The sequence below is a fragment of the Clytia hemisphaerica genome, unplaced genomic scaffold (assembly GCF_902728285.1).
Source record: "Clytia hemisphaerica strain Z4C2 unplaced genomic scaffold, Clytia hemisphaerica genome assembly, whole genome shotgun sequence".
NCBI classification, from domain to species: Eukaryota; Metazoa; Cnidaria; class Hydrozoa; order Leptothecata; family Clytiidae; genus Clytia; species Clytia hemisphaerica.
In genome coordinates, this window is record NW_027104005.1 from 84,248 (window position 1) to 103,789 (window position 19,542).

The 19,542-nt window shown below is 35.7% G+C and overlaps 2 protein-coding genes across 2 annotated transcripts in view; one reads left to right on the plus strand and one right to left on the minus strand.

Moving 5' to 3' along the window:
- Positions 1-1,597, plus strand: part of LOC136811349 (putative uncharacterized protein DDB_G0274435) — an 8,719-nt gene extending 7,122 nt beyond the window's left edge. Inside the window, exons 4-6 of the mRNA XM_067067964.1 lie at positions 551-595; positions 892-1,060; positions 1,163-1,597. Coding sequence (XP_066924065.1) covers positions 551-595; positions 892-1,060; positions 1,163-1,597 — 649 coding nt within the window. The remainder of the gene's footprint in view (positions 1-550; positions 596-891; positions 1,061-1,162) is intronic.
- A 619-nt stretch (positions 1,598-2,216) lies between these two features.
- On the minus strand, positions 2,217-3,339 carry LOC136811350 (uncharacterized). The gene has a single exon (XM_067067965.1). It carries the CDS (start codon positions 3,337-3,339, stop codon positions 2,263-2,265), a length of 1,077 nt encoding a protein of 358 aa, XP_066924066.1. The 3' UTR covers positions 2,217-2,262.
- Positions 3,340-19,542: the final 16,203 nt, after the last annotated feature.

Sequence of the window (19,542 nt, forward strand, 5' to 3'; positions counted from 1 at the left end):
CTTCTTTGATGCCAGTAAAATTTTCAAAAATAGTTATTTCACATTTTTCGATTTTTTCTCAAAAATATTTCGCGGATAAGGCCTTTCCTTTTTTGAGAGTTAATTTCGCGGGTGACACGCAAATTTTAATCCCTAAGAAAACGTATCCCATTAATTGAACTCCATCGAAGAATTAGAATTTTGATGATTAGTCGATTCATTAGGTAGGCTTGCAGTACTATTTAGGGACCTTACGAATCGACGACGCCGCTATAGAAGACGTCGTGAGAACCAAAGGTTTCGAGCGGCGTCCTTTTAACAACGTCCTCCTTTTATATCTCCCTACGAATTTTTCATCGAGGACTCGAGGACTCGAGGAAATCCAATTCTTTGATGGAGTTGAACTGGAGTTAAAAGGGACCTTACGAATCGGCGACGCCGCTTTAGATGACGCCGTATGCGCCATTTTTGCTCCTTATGCGCATGCGTTCCCGGGAATCACCTTTTGCAAAAAGTCGGCCTCGTGAGGTCAACTCCTTCAAAACAGTTTTTTTCACGTCGTCCTTCGAAGAAACATGGTTGATGTAAAATCCGATGAAACTTTGACAAAAAAAACGTAAGTTTTAAGCTGAATCTATTGGAGTTTGATAATTTTCATTTAGAAAATATAATTGCTTGAAAAACTAACCAATTATTTTATATTTTTGGGCATAAATTTTCCAAATTTCAAACCAAAACAAACATAAATGCCTTTTGCCTTGATTGCTCTTGGATTTGGAAACAAATTGGTTATCACTTCTTCGATTTAAATGTGCAACTTTCTGGTTATTTATATACAATCTGAAGAAGGTAAAATGACACAAATTATTGTATATGTAAGCATTAATCAGGCATTTGTTTTCACATTTTTAGCATCATGAAATGGGATGATAAGCACGATGTTTTGTTGGGGCGTGAGCTCTTATTCATGAAGCCATATAATTTCAAACCTGGTACCAGAGATAGCGGTTCAGCGTGGACAGCAGTTGCAGAAGACTTGAACAAGGTCACTGAGGTCAAGTTCGATGTGACACAGAAGTCAGTTCGAGACAGAACGAAGATCGCAATAAACGACCACAAACGAAAAATGCGTCAACAAATAGCTTAATCCGGGTCAGTGGAAAATCCAACGGAAATGGACCAGGTATGGGAGGAGATAAGCTCAGAAATGCAAGAAGCATCAGAGAAACATGAAGCCACATCCTCCAACAAGAAGAAAGAGGAAGATAAATATAAGGCAGATGCTGAAGCAATTCGTGCTACAGCTATGGAAACACATGCTGAAACAAGGAAGAGGAAAGCGGCTGACGATGGCAGCCCATCATCATCTAAAGGTAAACGCAATACTGGTACTGAGATATTTTCGTTTCTGATGGCAAAACTTGAAACCGATAAGGAAACAAAGGACAAGGAACTAGAAATGAAGAAAATGACTATGGAACGTGAACAACAGCAATTACAACTTTTAATTGAACAACAGAAACAAATACAGGCAAATCAACAACAACAAAACCAAATTTCTTTACAACTTATTCAAGCTTTGTCACAAATGAACAATAAAAACCCTTCAAATAAATGAGTTGGTCCTTCTAATGACTTTACGTTGAATTTGGTGGTTCCTTTTTATGACTTTGTACGTTGAAATTGGCGGTGCTTTCTACGACTTCCATTGAAATTGGTGTTGCTTTTTATGACTTGACGTTTGGTTTTTATCACTCTATAATATTGAAGTTGATGTTGCTTACATGATTCTACGTTGAAATTTGTAAGTATTTGAAATTTTGAAAAAGCAGGTTATTTCTTGTCTTGTTGAAAAATCAAAATTTATTTTTAATTTTAATTTATTTATTTTTAATAAAACTATGGCAAATAGATTTTGTCTTGTTTTCAATCGTTCTAAAGGAAAATTTGTCTCTATCTACTAGAAGGAATTTGACATTGAATGACTTTTGAAAAGAATAATTACAAGTGTATTTGCGTTCCCATTTGTTTATTTGAACTTCAAAGCTGAAAAAATTCATTCAAGTGAAGATATAAGTTGAGTATTTGTAATCAAAACTACATGAAAATAGGTGAAAAATATCAATACTTCTTAGTTCCTGTTTTGCATTCTTTGTAAATACAGTATAAACCCATGCAATTAAATTAACAGTTAATATTTATTTTTGTTTTTAAACAACATTGTTTTTATCCTTGTAAATAAAACACAACTATTTTAAAATATAATATACATTGCATATTTCATTACTGAAAATAATCCCATACAGTAGGTGGATCTATCCTGAAATATAAGGAAGATTGGGAGCCATACATGCATGTTCTAGCATTTGTCAAAAGAGTGCAAACTATATACATTTTTCCAATAGGGGAAAGTCCGATCTTTAAATTTCGCTTGAAGTCCATAAATTTAAAATAGTTCGTAATTTCACCAAACACCCATTCGACCCCAATTCTGCATTTGCTCATAGCAGTGTTATCATCTTTTTGATCTTGAGTAAGTTGTAACCCTTGAAAAGGTTTTTGTAGTTCTGGTCTCAAAGGATAAGCCAAGTCTCCATAGATACAAAGTGGGATTTGATTATTTCTTCTACAAATTTGTCTCAAACGAGGTAACACGTTCGAATCAGCCAGCATTCCACTATCATGCCTCCTTCCCTCAATAGGTCCAAATAGATTTGCTACCAAGCCATTAGGGGCAGTAATCGATTGAAATTTCAGGGCATGAACACGTTTGTGTCCATTGTAAACAACTCTTTGTAATTGATTTGGTCTACATATAGGCCTGACTGTTCCGTCAACAAAACCCCAGCAATTATCTAACGGTGCACCAGCCTGATGTATAGCATTTGCAAAGTTTTGTAAATTAGCAGGAGAAAGCCATTGCTGATTAAAATCTGATAGTTTTTGATGATGCATGTTATAAACGAAGTTTGTAATGTCTCCTGTTATCATACATAATTGAGGCTCCGATCTGCCAAATCTAGGGACCATGTCACCAAATCTAATTGGATAAGAGAATCTTTTTAAAAGTATACATAAAGCTTCGATTCCATCGACATGAAGTCTATTTCTGCGAATGAAAGTATCAGGGATTTGTAAAGCTTCTTTGAGCATATAAATATCATTTTTGAAAAATCTGAAATCTGCTTTGCTTTGGTCGTCTGTCAATTTGTCAAGATCAAAACCTTCATAAATCCAATATGGAAAGTCTGGATCCTTTGAACGGTTGATATCGTACAATGCAGCAAATTCAAAATCATCAATCATGTCAAAGGCATAACTTAGTACCAGAGCATTTCTCACATCTCTCAAAGCTGGCATTCTGCAAACATTGACTTGATTTTCCTGGAAATGGCTAAAAACTTGTGTTTTTCTTGGAATGAGGATTTTGGATGTTTTCTACGAAAACCTTTCTAAAAATGTAAACAAATATGGCGCATTATAATGACGGGCTTTTTTTATCGCGGGAAAATAGAAGTCCTCGATGAAAAATTCGTAGGGAGATATAAAAGGAGGACGTTGTTAAAAGGACGCCGCTCGAAACCTTTGGTTCTCACGACGTCTTCTATAGCGGCGTCGTCGATTCGTAAGGTCCCTAAATAGTACTGCAAGCCTACCTAATGAATCGACTAATCATCAAAATTCTAATTCTTCGATGGAGTTCAATGGCAGCACAACCATGTCTAATTATGAGACAAATCAACAACGCTCAAATTTTTCAACAGAATCAAATGTCAACACGACCCCACAAATGAATTATCAATGGTCTGATTCTGAGTCTAAAAACAATGGTGGTAGACCAAATAGAAAGACAGGATTACAGAACTTCAATTTGGCTGAGCAGTATGTAAATTCACTTTCTTTACGAACTTTACCCAAGAAAATTTAGAAAGGGTAATGAATTGTAAGTTTTGAATTGTTATTTGTGTGTTCCTATTTATGTGTGCCTTTACAAAAGTCTCTTTCAAATAGTTTAGCTTTTTTTCATACATTGCTCTCGATTCAAAAAAGCATGTAAAAGTTTTTCTGGATTTTCGTGACATTTTTCATGATTTTCATGTCCCCTCTGAAAATAAGGGGCACTTAAAGTTTTGAGAGATCTTTATGGGGTTTAATGAGTTTAAAATCTGTAATTGGGAGTATCGGGTAGCTTCAAAAAACTTGTTAATCCCTTCCAAATGATCAACTCAGCATGACTCTTTTTTAATTAAGATTTGTTTTAAGCAAAAGTTCTGCACAAAAAAAAAAAATTTTTTACTTTACTTATAATTAAAGTTATCTAGCTTCCTGGAAAATGCATGTTTTGTCTTTTCCACTGAAATTATTTTGAAACAATGATTCATTAGCAATTTGAGAAATATTAAGGGATTCAACATTTTTTAAACCCTTAAACTATTTTTTGGACCTACCCTGGTGGCCCTTTAAATTAACCTTTGTCCGTTTGTTTGCTTGTTCGTTTGTCTGTAACAGCTTTTCTCATGATTGGCTCATTAGTTTTTTTCTGCCTTTTTGCACAATTGCGCAATTTTGGATTACGATACAAGATGGCGGACGAAGACGCGCGTGTTCAAGATGGCGCATCTTCAACATCAGAAAACAACAACAACACCTTTAATTTTCCACTAATTGTGATGGAAATTAAAGAAACTCAAGGAGACTCAACCTCATTTCTTACAAACCTGGACAATATCTACAATTTGCCGAAGGACACAGTTACAAACGAACTTTCAAAACAGCTTCAAATTCCTTTTCTCAAAACACTTAGAGAACAGGTCTTTCAACAATTCTTGAACGTATTTGACCAAGACACACTAACAGGAAACGGTTTTTTCATCACAGACAGAAATGTATCTAAACACCTGAAAAATCGCACAAACCCACTGAACGCTGCAAATGACATTTACGAGTTGGGTCTCTCAATCCACGAAGGACATATTGTGTTGAGGCTTGCCAACTCTCTTTTCAGACCATCTGATAAGCAACAATCGCACACAACAAAAATAGCATCTCCGCTGCTTGAACCAAACATAACGTTACTTATCCAGAAAATGCAAGAACTCTTAGAAGGCAACGCAAAGTTGCGTGTTGACAATGCTGATCTGAGGAAACATCTTGTTAGTGTTGAGATGAAACTTGATAAGTTTATGAACAGTGAAAACCATATTCAACCAAGGAAATCTGGAGGATCCTACAACCCCCATGTAGAACGCCAAGCGTCCAACAACGACATCCTTAGCAGTAGTATCCTTAATGAAATTCCTTTCGACTCTTCAATCGTCAACAATGAAACTCCCCTTGGCACTGGCACTACTTTCAAACGCAAAAATGCACAAATTCAACCTACTAGATCTGCTTCAAAACCAGCGTACGTTAACCATCCAACGTATGATAACCATCCAACTAACACGGACGACTCCACCTCCGAGAAAGCTAAAGTTACGAGTAAGACTGTTGTATACGGTGACAAACCCAAAGTCAGAAGTAATATAACCGGTGCTACCAGACCGTACTCTTTGTTCGTTGGAGGATTTGACCCCACTTTAGAGATCGCACATGTCAAAAGTTACGTAGAGGAGGAAGTCGGTTTACCAGCTATAGACGTTACACCAAACAAAGTCAACAAATACAACCGATCATTCAAAATTGATATACCATCTGCTGACAAAGACAAGGCATTCGAACCTAATCGTTGGGCAAAAGGACTCGTTGTTAAACCATTTCAAAATAAGTCTCTATCCCGTCAAACCAGATACAAACCTCGACAGCAAGATGATTACTACTACCAAATCGACTACGATGAACAGCACTACCAAACGAATCACCAACAGAACCACCATTCAGACCAACAGAACCACTATTCAGACCAGTAACAACAAAGTCAATCTCACAGCAAACCACATCACAAATTAGACAAAGGACATAATTCTCATTATTATTCACGCAATGGCTGGGCATAGTAATAATAACAACAACGTAAAATTTATTGCTCTGAACTGTTATGGATTTAAATCAAACTATCTATATGTAAACAACATTATTACTGATCATGACTGCATTCATCTCTCAGAGACATGGCTTACTCAAAGCGAAGCACACCTCATCCACAATTACAAAAAGGACTTCTATATTTGCTTCCAGCCAGCTAACAAACAGAACACTGGTAGACCTTTCGGTGGAACAATACTATTCTTACACAAAAAGAAATTTAAAAATTCAGTTACAATTTTCCAAGAGGACTACATGACAACAATACAGACTTCACTAAATAATCAACCATTAGTTATCACAGGAGTATACCTTCAATCGATAAACAAATCAGACTATATAGAAACATATAAAAGCCAACTATCATCTATCACTGGTATTTTGAACCAATTTTCCGCTACATCTGAATCGATTATCCTTGGAGACTTTCAAAGCTGCCCGAATGAACCTATCACACAAAGGACTCAGGGGCGGATACAGGGTATGTGAACGTGGTGAATTCACACACTCAATTTTCTCAAGATTCGAAAAAATAAAAACACTAAAAGTGTTTTAAATAAATTTTTATAATTTCTTTCTTGTAGAAAAAATATTTTATTCTTACAAATAAACATAAATGCTTTCTGTACACAATGTTCAAAAGGTACATCAGCTGTTGATACGTTTCAACTTCCAAAATGACGTCAAAGAAGCCTTTGTTTGTATGAAAGAGACTCTCCATCGTAATAAATCTCTGAAGGAGTCGCATTCATCTTGTTATCAAACCTCAACGCTGGAGATTAATTTAGCTGAATTTCGTGAGGATAATTACATAGTTTTGCATACTTTTCACGAATTTTCATTCCTTCAGACTGTGTGAAACCACTTTTTCATACCCCCTTCACACCATCGCAAATTTCGTGTAAACAAATCACGAAGTTTTCTTTCTTTCTGAGTCTGATCTAAAGTTTTTTTACAAGAACATAAACTAAAATGAGGACATTTTGAGATTATAATTTTGTGCTCTTATAAGTAGAGTGAATCAAAGATAACCTTGTTCCAATAGACATCACTCACGGTCATGGTCCAAACTACACATACCACCATATTTCGCTTCCCAACAAGTCATATATAGACCATGTCCTTATATCACAATCGTTACTAGATCTACTTGTTGACTCACACGTCCCCGAACCAGATGCCTTGAATACAGGCGACCACCTAGCTGTTAAATTGACGTTACAATCCCCACCTTCAACAAACAATCATACCACTGAACTTGAAACAGAAACTCTGACCAATGACTATATACCAACCCATATGTGGAGAAATAGTGAATTTGTAAAACTATACAAGGAAAAAGTTTCAGAAAACATCACTAAAATCAACAATGTAATCGACACTGAAACCATGCTTGATAACCTACAGAATATCCTACACTCATCGACATCTGACTGCTACACAACTTTTAATCAAGACTTCTTCGAATTTCCAGCTAAACGCTGGTGGAACAACGAACTAACTGAAGCCAAGAAAAACTTACAATTACACTTTAACATTTGGCGAGAAAACAACTTCCCTAGAAACGATTCAGACATCTCATATAACCGTTACAAATTCTCACGTAAGATATTCAGAACACTCGTTAAACGCGCAAAGCACCAAGCAACAGTTGAATACTATATTAATGTGGAAAAGCTCAAGAACTTAAACCCATCTTCATACTGGGCTCAAATTAATCTAATTAAGAAAAAGCAACAGAAATTATACACAATCAATGGCAAATCTACCAAAATCGACATTGCTAAAGAATTCGGTGACCACTTTGATAAGCTCCTTAATACACCAAGAATCGACACCATTGATAACACCAAGAATCGACACCATTGATAACACCACATCGAATGGAGAACTTGTTAATATGCTACATGAACTTCAAAAAGATCTCGATTCCGACGAATTTTACGTTACCCAGCATGACGTTTCATCATTAATAAAAAAATTAAAAACAGGTAAATCTCGTGACCCTAATTTTACGTTACCCAGCATGACGTTTCATCATTAATAAAAAAATTAAAAACAGGTAAATCTCGTGACCCTTTCCAGTTGTTACCAGAACATTACAAATACGCATCAAGTGACACATTCAATGGATACCTCACCAAACTAATAAACGAAATATTTCGCTCCAAAGACATTCCTGCATCACTGAGTACGTCAATACTTATACCGCTGGTGAAATCACACAAAAATTCTTTGAACGACGCAAATAACTACCGTGGAATAAGTCTTCTCCCGATCATCACAAAAATTCTTGAACTTATCATTATTGAGAAATGCCCTCAACTCACGGACCACAATGTTTCTCAATACGGCTTCACTAAAGCATCATCATCGATTCATGCTGAGCTCGTCATCCAAGATACAATACGATATTATAATAACAACAATACACCGGTATACGTTTGTAGCCTGGACATAGAGAAAGCCTTTGACTGTTGCAACTGGCAAACACTTTTCACCAAACTTCTTGATTCAGAGTTACCCAACCAAGTTTTAAACTTTTTGATTCAATTTTATCTGAACAGTTCAGCAACCGTCAGCTATGGTTCTTTTCGCTCCAAAGCCTTCACATTGACTCAAGGTGTACGCCAGGGTGGGATCCTCTCACCCTACTTGTACAACTTATACACTGAAGGTCTTCTTGTAAAAGTTAAACAATTAAACATTGGCTGCTCACTACCTAACGGACTACACACAGCAGTCATTGCCTACGCGGACGACATAATCCTTCTCAGCCCATCTCTCAAACACCTACAATCAATGGTTAGTTTATGCGAAAAATATGGACGAGAGCATGGATTGAAGTTCAACCCATCGAAATCAAAAACACAATTTGTAATCTCCGGCCGGAGTAGTATTGCTAATCCAACGATACAACTTGAATCTACAGAAATCAATCCTCAAAAAAAAACTCACCCATCTTGGATTCCACTGGTGCACAAAGAACAATAGACTCTTCCCGAATCTCGGAGTTATGGTCGGTAGCCACCTCTCTTATAACCTCTGGCGTAAGGCATTGTCACCCGGATGCTATTGTCAAAATCTTTCAATCAATCGTTTTGCCAAAATTACTATATGGTTTGGAACTTATTGACTTAACTAAAACTGAACTAGACTGCTTAAACAGACAAGCGAGGTCCTGTTTAAAATCTCTGTTTAATATTTCGAAAAACAGCAAAAATCATCTGCACAAAATTTACAATATCCCGGATGTCTCTGTCCTCATAGAGGACAGAAAAGTTAAACTTCTACGACAAACATTGGTGAACTCCAACACCTCTTCATATATGTATAACACACTCAGCTGCACTGACAATATTGACTATAGCTTTCTCGCGAGGGCAGCAAACACTATTCATATGAGCAGCCTTGACCTCGTTCAAGTAATCCTGGATAAAAAACACAACATTGATAGGAAATATATTTATGAAAACTCAAGCGAGGTTGACCTATGCAAGCTCCTTATAAAGAACTGGCATGTGATGGAATATCGGCTTGCTCTAAAACATATCCTAGAGGAACACGTTCAACGCTCAAGGACAGCCACATCTTCATGACACCCCTCCCCTGCCATTTTCCCTATCCCGTCCCTTTCTCGTCATGATAATTTGTGTCTGACCTTGTTCTGAACTTTGTTTCCTTTTTTTTAACGCTGTATATACTTTTAGCTTTTTATTTTTCCCTAACCATGTACCTTATCTTATAGGTGATAAAAGAGATTTATTATTATTATTATTACTCGGGTAAATTAATGTGTGTCCAAATTTTCGTTAATTTTTCGGACCCATCATCACCCCTCCTAGCATAATAAATTATACCTTTGAAGAATCACATTACGGTGTAGAACATGAAAATCGGTGTTACTTAAATTTTGGCGGACGTCAGCAAAACTTGTTTTTTAAATAACTCCAGTTTGGCTAATGTTATAAACATGAAATTTGGACCAAAGTTGCATATCAGTGATAAAAACATTTTTACATAATCATTTTTTTTCAAATTTTGCTGACGTCAGCAGAAATCAGCAAAATACGAAAATTTGCAATAAAGTGCAGACATCAGCAAAATTTCAAAAACAATTTTTTTCAAAATGATCTTTTTAATAATGTGCAACTTTGGTCCAAATTTCATGTTTATACCATTAGCCAAACTGGAGTTATTTAAAAAACAAGTTTTGCTGACGTCCGCATTTTTTGGTTTTTGCGGTTTTTCGCAAAATTGGCAAAACCTAAATTTAAGTAACACCGATTTTCATGTTCTACATCGTAATGCACTTCTTTAAAGGTATAATTTATTATGCTAGGAGGGGTGATGATGGGTCCGAGGAATTAACAAAAATTTGGACACGCATTAATTTACCCGAGTACAATGATGCAAAATGGTAATACCCAAATTGTGATGGAGCCTGATTTGAAAAAATTTTTTACTGGCCACCAGGGCTGGAAATGTCCCAGAAAAAGCAGTTCTTTGGGATTTTCTGGAGATTTTATCAATAGTTTTTTGTATTTTTTTTTCACAAAGATGCGTGTTGGTAGTGTCGAAAATATTTTTCTCGGCTTGTAGAACCGAAAATGTGCCAGGAATCGCCGTGATTTCTTTTAACTTATTCAACGGTTTTTTCACTGTGATATTATCAAATAAAAACAATTTGGAAAAGAAAAAAAATCAACTACAATTTTCACGGAGGAATAATACTTCAATTACAGACAATGGTTCGGTTCTTATATGGCACTGTAGTTTAAAAAAACCTAAATGTTTCCCAAAACCTTTGAAAATATCACTGAAGTTGACTGATAAAGCCTAAAACTCTGAAAACGGCAGTAAAAATCCATCTACTTGTCTCTTTTTTCGAGGAAGGTTCATAAATGCCTGACATATTGCTTGATATGATTTTCATGGTTCAAAATTCATGGGTAAACTGGGGCAAAAAGAAAAACCTACCCCTAAGTTTTTGCCTAAGGAAGGCATGTACCAAATTTCAGGGCCGTAGACCAATTTTTCAGCTTTCTAGGCTGCCCTAAAAATTGTGAACAAACAAACGAACAAACATTGTAAGATTCGAGCTGAACTAGTTAAGAATATATCTATTTTTTGCTCAATGCAAAGACCGTAAAGACCTGTAAAGATAATCTTGGGTGAAATATTAACGATCACAAAAGATTTTCCAAGAAGAAAAGCAACAAGCTTCTCATACAATAATAATATAATGACCATTTTAACCTTTCAAAGCTGCTAACTTTTTCTGAAAAAGGCCAAAAAGTTTATCATTTTTTTTCTGGAAATTTATTCTTTCATATATACTTATATCTTTCGCCTCCTAAGGGTTAACATGGACTCAATTGTTTTTCATTTTTCATTTAAAATGCCTTTATCTACTTTCTCCTAGTACCAATAGTCATTTTGGACAGTTTGGACCAGTTTTAAAGATTTAAAAATCTTTTATTAACCTTTCAAAGCCGCTAACTTTTTTGAAAAAGGCCAAAAAGTTTATCATTTCTTTCTGGAAATTTATTCTTTCAAAGGCAATTTCTCGACCAGGACAAACGATTCAGGTATCAACTTTGGTATCGTGGGAAAGCTCTTTCTCTCAGCTACAAAAAATAGCGGATTTTTTTTCTCTGAATCTCAAGTGGTCAGGAGTTATGACCAAAAGACTGTGTATCGGTAAAATGACCTTTTCAAAACGTATATATACGTGTTTCGCCTACTAAGAGTTAAGGTTTCAACAGGAAATATTCTTCCGTTCATCAATAGTCTTTTTTCAGATCACAACGTCCCATTGAATAATCCAAACACTCCGGACCAAGTTACTCAATCCTGCTCCAGCAAAAATCTTTGATCTGAGTTTTTTTTTTAATTGGTACCCTAATGGCGGCACTACTCAATAGCGGTGAAAATGCATCGAGAGCGCTGGATCTTTTCCTCAAATACTTTTGATGATGTAGTGTCGTTAGACGTTAATTTTTAACATTGCAATCTTCTCTGGTACCAATTCCAAAATAAACTCTGATCAAAATTGGCGAAGCTTGGTCCAGGGATATGTAAAGGTCAGTGGCCGTAGTAAACATGCGGCTGCGACCAAACCAATCCAACTACAAATCATTTGCCAATAGTGGTCAACGATTGCGACCTATTCAACCGATTGTATAAAAAACCCTACATCAAGTGAAAGTGTATCCGACCTTGAGAAGTCATCGCTTCACACTACTTTCAATTTATACGAAAGTCTTTATGAGAGTGACAAGAGTGACACATCCTCAGCTGACGCCAACCTTTCAAAACTCATTCAAACTTTATTACTCCAAGAATCAACTGAACCAACACTGGATTACTGTATCAAGTCAAGCAACTTACCGTTGAACATAACGTCCTTTGCAGTGACATTGCTGACTTCGGTATGGATTATGATATTGAATTTATGTCGATTAATTAACTTGAAGATATTCCACGATGAACAGGTGATCATAGATGAGGATGTATACGGAAAAACATTCCAATTGCCTACAGCATTGTCAATCATGTCCATTGAAACCATACAGTTGCTAAATATGCTGGAGTTGAAACTGTTCTCCGTTATGTCCTACAAATCTCTTACATCATTGATGGTCGTGATCTTGTCAAACTCGTCCGAAGACGCTTAGAAAGATGTCGATACATCGCAAAGATATGGAAATGGGACCGAGCAATTTAACCACAATTTGAACATCGCCCCTCCACTCTACTTAACTGAAATGGATTTGTATAGGTCATTTACTGCTTACTCGAACTTCCACAAACGTACCAATCAAAATATGGATGGTAATCTTTTGCTGCGCAACATCTGCTACAAAAATCAAGATCATGGATGATTATAGAACGACAGCATTCAGCTTATCATTCACACGATTTGCCAGCGAAGTTGGATACCCCAACCTACTGCCTGACGAAGGAAGTCAACTAGTCAAGGGATGTGGAACGCTCAAACTTTCCCTTTCAATCCTGTCATGTATCCATTCATCACATGCATAGCAAGGTGGAGCGGTAAAGAAGTCCATCATTTCCTACTTTCGCAAGCAGAAACTTTCCCGAGGTCGAAAAATCGCAAAATTCACGACATTTACTTTCGCGAATTTGACGAAAATCTTTTTTTCGCGAACATAAACTTTCACGATTTTGGAGTTTCGAAATTTTTCGCAACCATTTACTTTCGCGAATGCGGCAAATCGGGGAAAAAAGGTTCAAGAGAAATCTTCAAAAAACTCATACAACAGTCCTTTTTCACTCAAATGTAAACTGTAAAAAGCCTTAATTTATAAAGAAAACTTCGATTTTAAGCACCATCAAATAGATTGAAAGCGTTTCTGTCTCCGTATGGCTCTACCCATTCTTCGTCATTTTCATTCTCGGTTTCGTCATAGGGCCGTTCACATAGTACGTACGCACTAAAATGTCAAAAATCGAGTACCCCCTCCCCCCCCCAAAAATGGCTATACCTGCTCTGGTAAGTACGTACTTTTTCATTCACCCCCCCTCGGTTGAAGAAAATTTCGAATTAAAATAGTTTGGTTCGGACCTTTCTTTCATACATGAAACTCAATGGTTATCAAGAAACTTCTTTTTCTCCAAAAGTCGACAAAAAACAAGCGTAGGTAGATTTTCCTTTGACCCCTCCCCCTCTGTACGCAAGCATACGCTTTTGAGAAGACCCCTCTCCCCCTCCCTTAGTGCGTACGGTCCCCATAGTCAAAGTTCTTGTTATTGTTATGTCCGATCAAAGAACGCTCTTTTCAATTGTGAGACAAGCAATAGCGATCATACCTAGACGATTAGCCACAACAACATCCTCTGCATCATTCGTCATCAGATCAAGCTGCTCGAAAGGATCGATAATGGGAAGATTTTGTAATCCTAGATCAATACACCGTTTAACAGTCTCGCCATCTCCACCGTAGAGGCGGTAGGTAAAAATGCTCACTTTAGTACTGTGGAAGGTTAGAGAAATGTAAACATTGCCATTTTTTCCTTTCTTTTAAAGATAATGTTTTAGATGTTTGAACATGATATTAATGACAATTTTATGTATCTCTCCTGAAAATTTCACAAAAATTCATCTAGAGGAAAAGAAGTTATGATTAAAAGGAGTTCTTTACCTACCAATTCTCTGCTGGGTTTTCTTATGAGAACTGCATGTTTACTTACCATTTTTTTACGGGGGAGAGTGAAGTTTCCTGTGGTTGCCAAAATCAAAACAATGGAAAATTGTTCATACGCGTTCATCTCATTCCCCTTAGCAGATGTCATTTCATTGTAGAAACCGATCATCCAACCTGCTTGCAGAGGCTTTAGTGTTAATTGGAGCTTGATTTTTACGTCTTCCAATGGAACGTTTGATGCAAGTTGCTTCGAAATTTGTGAAGGATACCAACTTGAAAATTTCCCCTTTAGAAACCTCTTACAGTATCCATTTACTGTCAGATCCAATGACTGATAAAACTTCGTCATGTGTTTTGGGACATTCACAAGAAGGATGTTGTTATCGAGGTATTTGTTGACAACATCTTTGTCCATGATCATAAGCGCCTTTTGTTCAGATGGGAGACCAAGACTTTCTATTTCTGCTTTGACATAAGGCAGGATGATTTCTTCAAAGAATGTAATTGATTCAGCTGTGTTAGAAAAGTGCTTGGCACTGGGTGAAAACCGAAATTTCCAGTTCATTGGAAATACCTAAAGAGACCAAAAAATGTCTGGAAATTCCACATTTTTGGTATTTCTGGAGGTACAGGAATGTCAAATTTTCCAAATTTGGAAACGCCACTAAGTGACATTCAATAAATTCCCAGACTTTAAAATTTCAAATTTCCTGGTCTTTTTTAAGTTTTAAAATTCATCTTTTGTTGCGTTCACAGAGCGTTAAAATGTGACTTTCAAAAACTTGGAAAAGTTACAAAAAGGTCATCTTTCAAAACAAGTTTCAGTATGAAAGTAGAAGACCTAAAATTTGCCTGGTAAATAAGAATATTCCGGTAAAAAAAATCTAAACAACCTTTTAATCAGTTTTTATTAAATGTATCTTTTTTCAAACAATGAAGACGACTCATCAAAAATGCTATCACAACAATAAAAAATCATGTATAAATGGTTAAGTAAAATATAGCAACTTGTACTACCATGTAAATAACGTCTATATAGTAAAAAGGTTTCAGTTTTAGTCTAGAAAAATATGCAAAGTATAGGCATTATCTGGTACTATATATGATGTTAAATTTTTTTTTTTAACTTTCATAAAGATCACAAAAAATAATAAAATATATCATTGACTTTTTACGTACTGCCCATTCGGTCTTGTCTGGGAGCTTTTTAGGCATTCCTCTTCCGCTTTTCAATCCAACTTTTGTTTGCCATCTAGAATTGGCTGACATATTGTCTTTCGTTACCTGGTCCAACCGTTCAAACATGGCATCGCACATCTTTGATCTCCATCTTAAAGGTCGTACACTAAAACTACCGTCCGGTTCATCCTCTTCAGAAGACATGAAGTCCATAATAAGGACTTTGAGGGCTGTAGCCTTATAAGCATCTTTGAATGGTCCATCTTCTAATGCCTTCTTGCGTTTGTTCAATTTCTGAAAATAAAATAAATTGTTTAAAATGCACCGTCACTTTTGATGCCTTTCCCTGTCAGGCAGTTCTACTCTGGCCTTTCTAAATGTCCTGTAAGTACTGCACTAATATTTGGAAAAATGAACATATAGATCCTCTAGATGGATTTGAAAAAAAAAACAGTACAGAGGGTAACAATTTTTTCTGGAGCCATTTAAAGGAGTAAAAGGATTTTGCATATCATCTAAATAATATGGGGACAGACTTGTTCTGGGTGAAGACTCTTTTACTTGCTTCCGATACATATGTGAATTAATTGTAAAAAGAAAAAAATGGCAATTTTTAAGTAGGAATCCAAAATTAAAGAAATTTCGAGGCAATTGTCAGTTGTAGCAACGAAATTATTGACCAGGATGGGGAAAACTAAAGGGGTGAAGGAAAAATATTCATTGCAAATATTAGGGGCACACTGAAGGACACCATGAAAAGGTTAAAAACTAATGATGATTCCCCAAGTTTTGCTTATCTGATTTTTTTTGCGAAAACATATTATATTTAACTCTCTCTTTCTACCATTAAGTTTGACTCTATTCCTGCTCTCGTCATTCTTCTTTGGCTGATAATATTTGACAGAATTGACAGTGACAATGGCAGCTGAAAGAGACGTGAAAAAATTATTTTATGACATTTGAGAAAATAGAAAAAGATAAAAGGTTCAGTCACAGTCAGAGTTGAAACACATTCTTCACAATAACGCAAGAACTATTCCAATGGTCAAAATTTAAAGTTGAACATACTTATGTATTTAAAGCACTTACTGTCAGCTTCTTTTTCCGTCAACGAAGTACCAAGCCCATACAAGTCCAACTTCAATGATGATTTTGAAGTGCATTGTTTTCCATTCAATTTTCAATGGGGATAAAATCAGAGTAATTTCCCAGTGGGGGTTTTGGCCTATTTTTCCACCGGACTCCCCACCGGATCTGTGACACAGGGGTGTATTTTTATTATTGTTAACTGTTCCAAGTATATAGGATCAAAACTGCAAAAACGGAGCAAATCGCACAGTTCTGTGCTCGTACTCTCAGGTCTAATAAAGTGGGGAGTAGAAAAACTTTCAAATTTTGATAAACACAAATTGTACTTTTGAAAACTGATAACCCTAAAATAGGGTAAATATAGGCTATTCAGAGCAAAATAATAAGGGACCTTTCCTTTGAAAGCAGAAGTTTTCATTCTCAATTTTCAAAGATCATTAATAGGGTCCTAAATAAGGTCCAGTGGTTGGAAAAACATTTTTTAACATAAAGTTCATAAAATGTGTCGTTCCATAGTGTTGATGGGATGTGTAGGGTAACCTGGCTCTCTGGCCATCAGTAACAGAAAAGAGTCAGAGTCAGATCTTGGCTTGACAAAGTGTTGCCTTGGCAATTTTGAATAAGGTTTAAATGTGTACTAAAGGGTGAAGCATACTCTGAGTATCAGAGGTTAAGTTTTCAAAGAATATATTAACCTCTGAAGATCAATAATAGAAATTTATCGTGCATGTGTCAATCTAATCACTGTAGAGAGAATCAAAGATGAAGAGCAAATATTACCTTACTAATGTCTAGCAGACTGTATCAGTATGCAGTTTACTATTTACGAATTCCCCAGAAACCTCCAAGTGTAATTGAAGTGAGTTTCTTTCGAAAGAAATCTTTTACATGATCCCCAAATGTATAACAGTCATTACTAAACTATTAGTCATGGAAATGTCACTTTTAATTGAATCGAAATAATAGACAGACTTTATGTTACGATTCTCTATCACTGACTCTTTTTAAAAAGTATTGATGATATTTTTTAGTTGTGTTTTCAACGACGGGAATAAAAATATCAACTTTGAACTTCATCCAAGATTTTGGATGGTCGTCATGGTTACTTTTGTCTTCGTTGATTGCGCGCTGAATAGAATCTCGATTCGTCGGCACAGCGTCGATATATGATTTCGACCTGTGCTTTTCACGGTAGGTGAAGCAGGATAATAGACTTAAAAACACTTTTTGCCTGCGTGTACTAATTGTCTTTTTAAATTATTATTATTATTACTCTTTTAATACTGATGTTTTCAAATCGCGAGTTCTGGTTCGATTCACGTTATAACATTTTTGCCTGCTTGCATCAGTGAACTGTTATCAGATAGAATAATATCTCACTTTGGCTACTTCATCATCTATTCAGATTCCCTTTGTTAAAAGTGATTATTGGTCGTAAAAACAGTTTCTCAAAATCTGATGCGTGGATAGAAATCTCTTTATAAGGGTATGTCTACTCTGTATTTTTTCTCAGTTACGAAATTTTTAGTTTTGGAAAACGATTGATATTTACAAATCTATTTTAGCTTACAATCTGGAATTTCAGGAGCTGAAATTTAGTGATTCCATCGATTTTAACTCCTAAAATTGAAAAAATTAAAAAATTAAAAAATAAATTTTAGTCTATACGGAAAGAATAACTAATTTAGGTGAAAACTTGACACCCAAATTTCTTTTCTTAGAAGTGCGTTTTCAAATAGTTTACAACACTGGTGAATCTATAAAATGAGCTGATTTCAAATATGTAACTCTTATTTGCATTGAGGGGACCGAAGTGCCCGAAATTTCCAGTTGAAAATAATCAAATTATGTGCATAATTTTTTGAGAATTCAAAAGAATCCAATCAAGCATGAGAAACTATGCAATTAAAATACGATAAGAACAAAGAAATGGCATTATCATTGCACACAGCATGAATTCATTCTATCTGATAATAATTCTATGCTTGCATGCCTCCATGATAAAATGGGTTATGCTTTAACCTGTATGGTACTGATAATTGTTTCAACTATATACCTTAAGGTAGTTGATTCCCTATAGTATTCCTCATTTTAGGGAACACGAAAGGAACTCAATTTTAACAACCGATTTGTTCCTAAAGGAATGAATCGTTTACTGTGTCGTTATGTTGTGAACATTTAATTAACTTGAGACTTATTTGTTCTCTGTAATTACCATTTGTTTTTAATTTGTTCATTGTTCCTTATGGGGCAGAACGAATTTGTAACTTTTTGTTTGACTGTTTTGTTGCTCCGGCCTAGGAGCCTTTAATTCTCTCTTCCGACAACAGCGGTCAAGACATTTTTTTTTATTTATCTAATCCGATGATCTATTCCGATTTAATAAAAACGGGTTATCTGGATTCTGATAATATTGTGATTTGATTGGCCGAAAGTATTTAGAAAACGATGGCTGCCGAAAGTGGGCTAGCTGACTGTGTAGCGAATGGGCAAATCTCAATGAAAAATTGATCATTTTCATCATTATTCATGATGTTTTGGACATGATTTATGAGGAGTTTGATGCATACTGGTTCTCTAACAATGTGTGAAGACTTTGGAGAAATCTTGCATATGGCTAACTTCTCTTCTAGACGCACAAAACCATAAAACTCTCTGTAACTTGACAATGAAACTTTCAAACACACAGCCATTGGAATTCAAAAGAGAGTGCTAAAATTACAACATTACAGTGTAAATTTAGAATAGGTCTGAGTAGTTTTTGTGGTGTTATGTCTGTATGTGTATGGCTGAAAATGATCCTGTTTTGGACTTTGTTATTGTCGTTGTTAATGGAGAGCTTCCATTATTTGATGACGTCAATAATTATGTATATATTTTTAATTAGAAGTCCCTTGTGCATAGCGTCCTTTCCTTTCAGTGTCCTTTTGTTTGTTGAGTGTCTCGCGAGGCTTTCTTTGTTTTCAGTTCCTTTGTTCAGTGTCTTTAGTGTATTCCCAGGTCGTGTTTTATATTAATTTACGTCACTTTGTAATTCCTCTAGGGAAATTAGCGAAAGCTTTATCAAGTTGTGTTTTTGAATTGTAAACTAGTTCAGCAC

Excerpts from the sequence above, each read along its gene's own strand:
- LOC136811350 (XM_067067965.1), bottom strand. The coding sequence starts at position 3,339 with ATGCCAGCTTTGAGAGATGTGAGAAATGCTCTGGTACTAAGTTATGCC.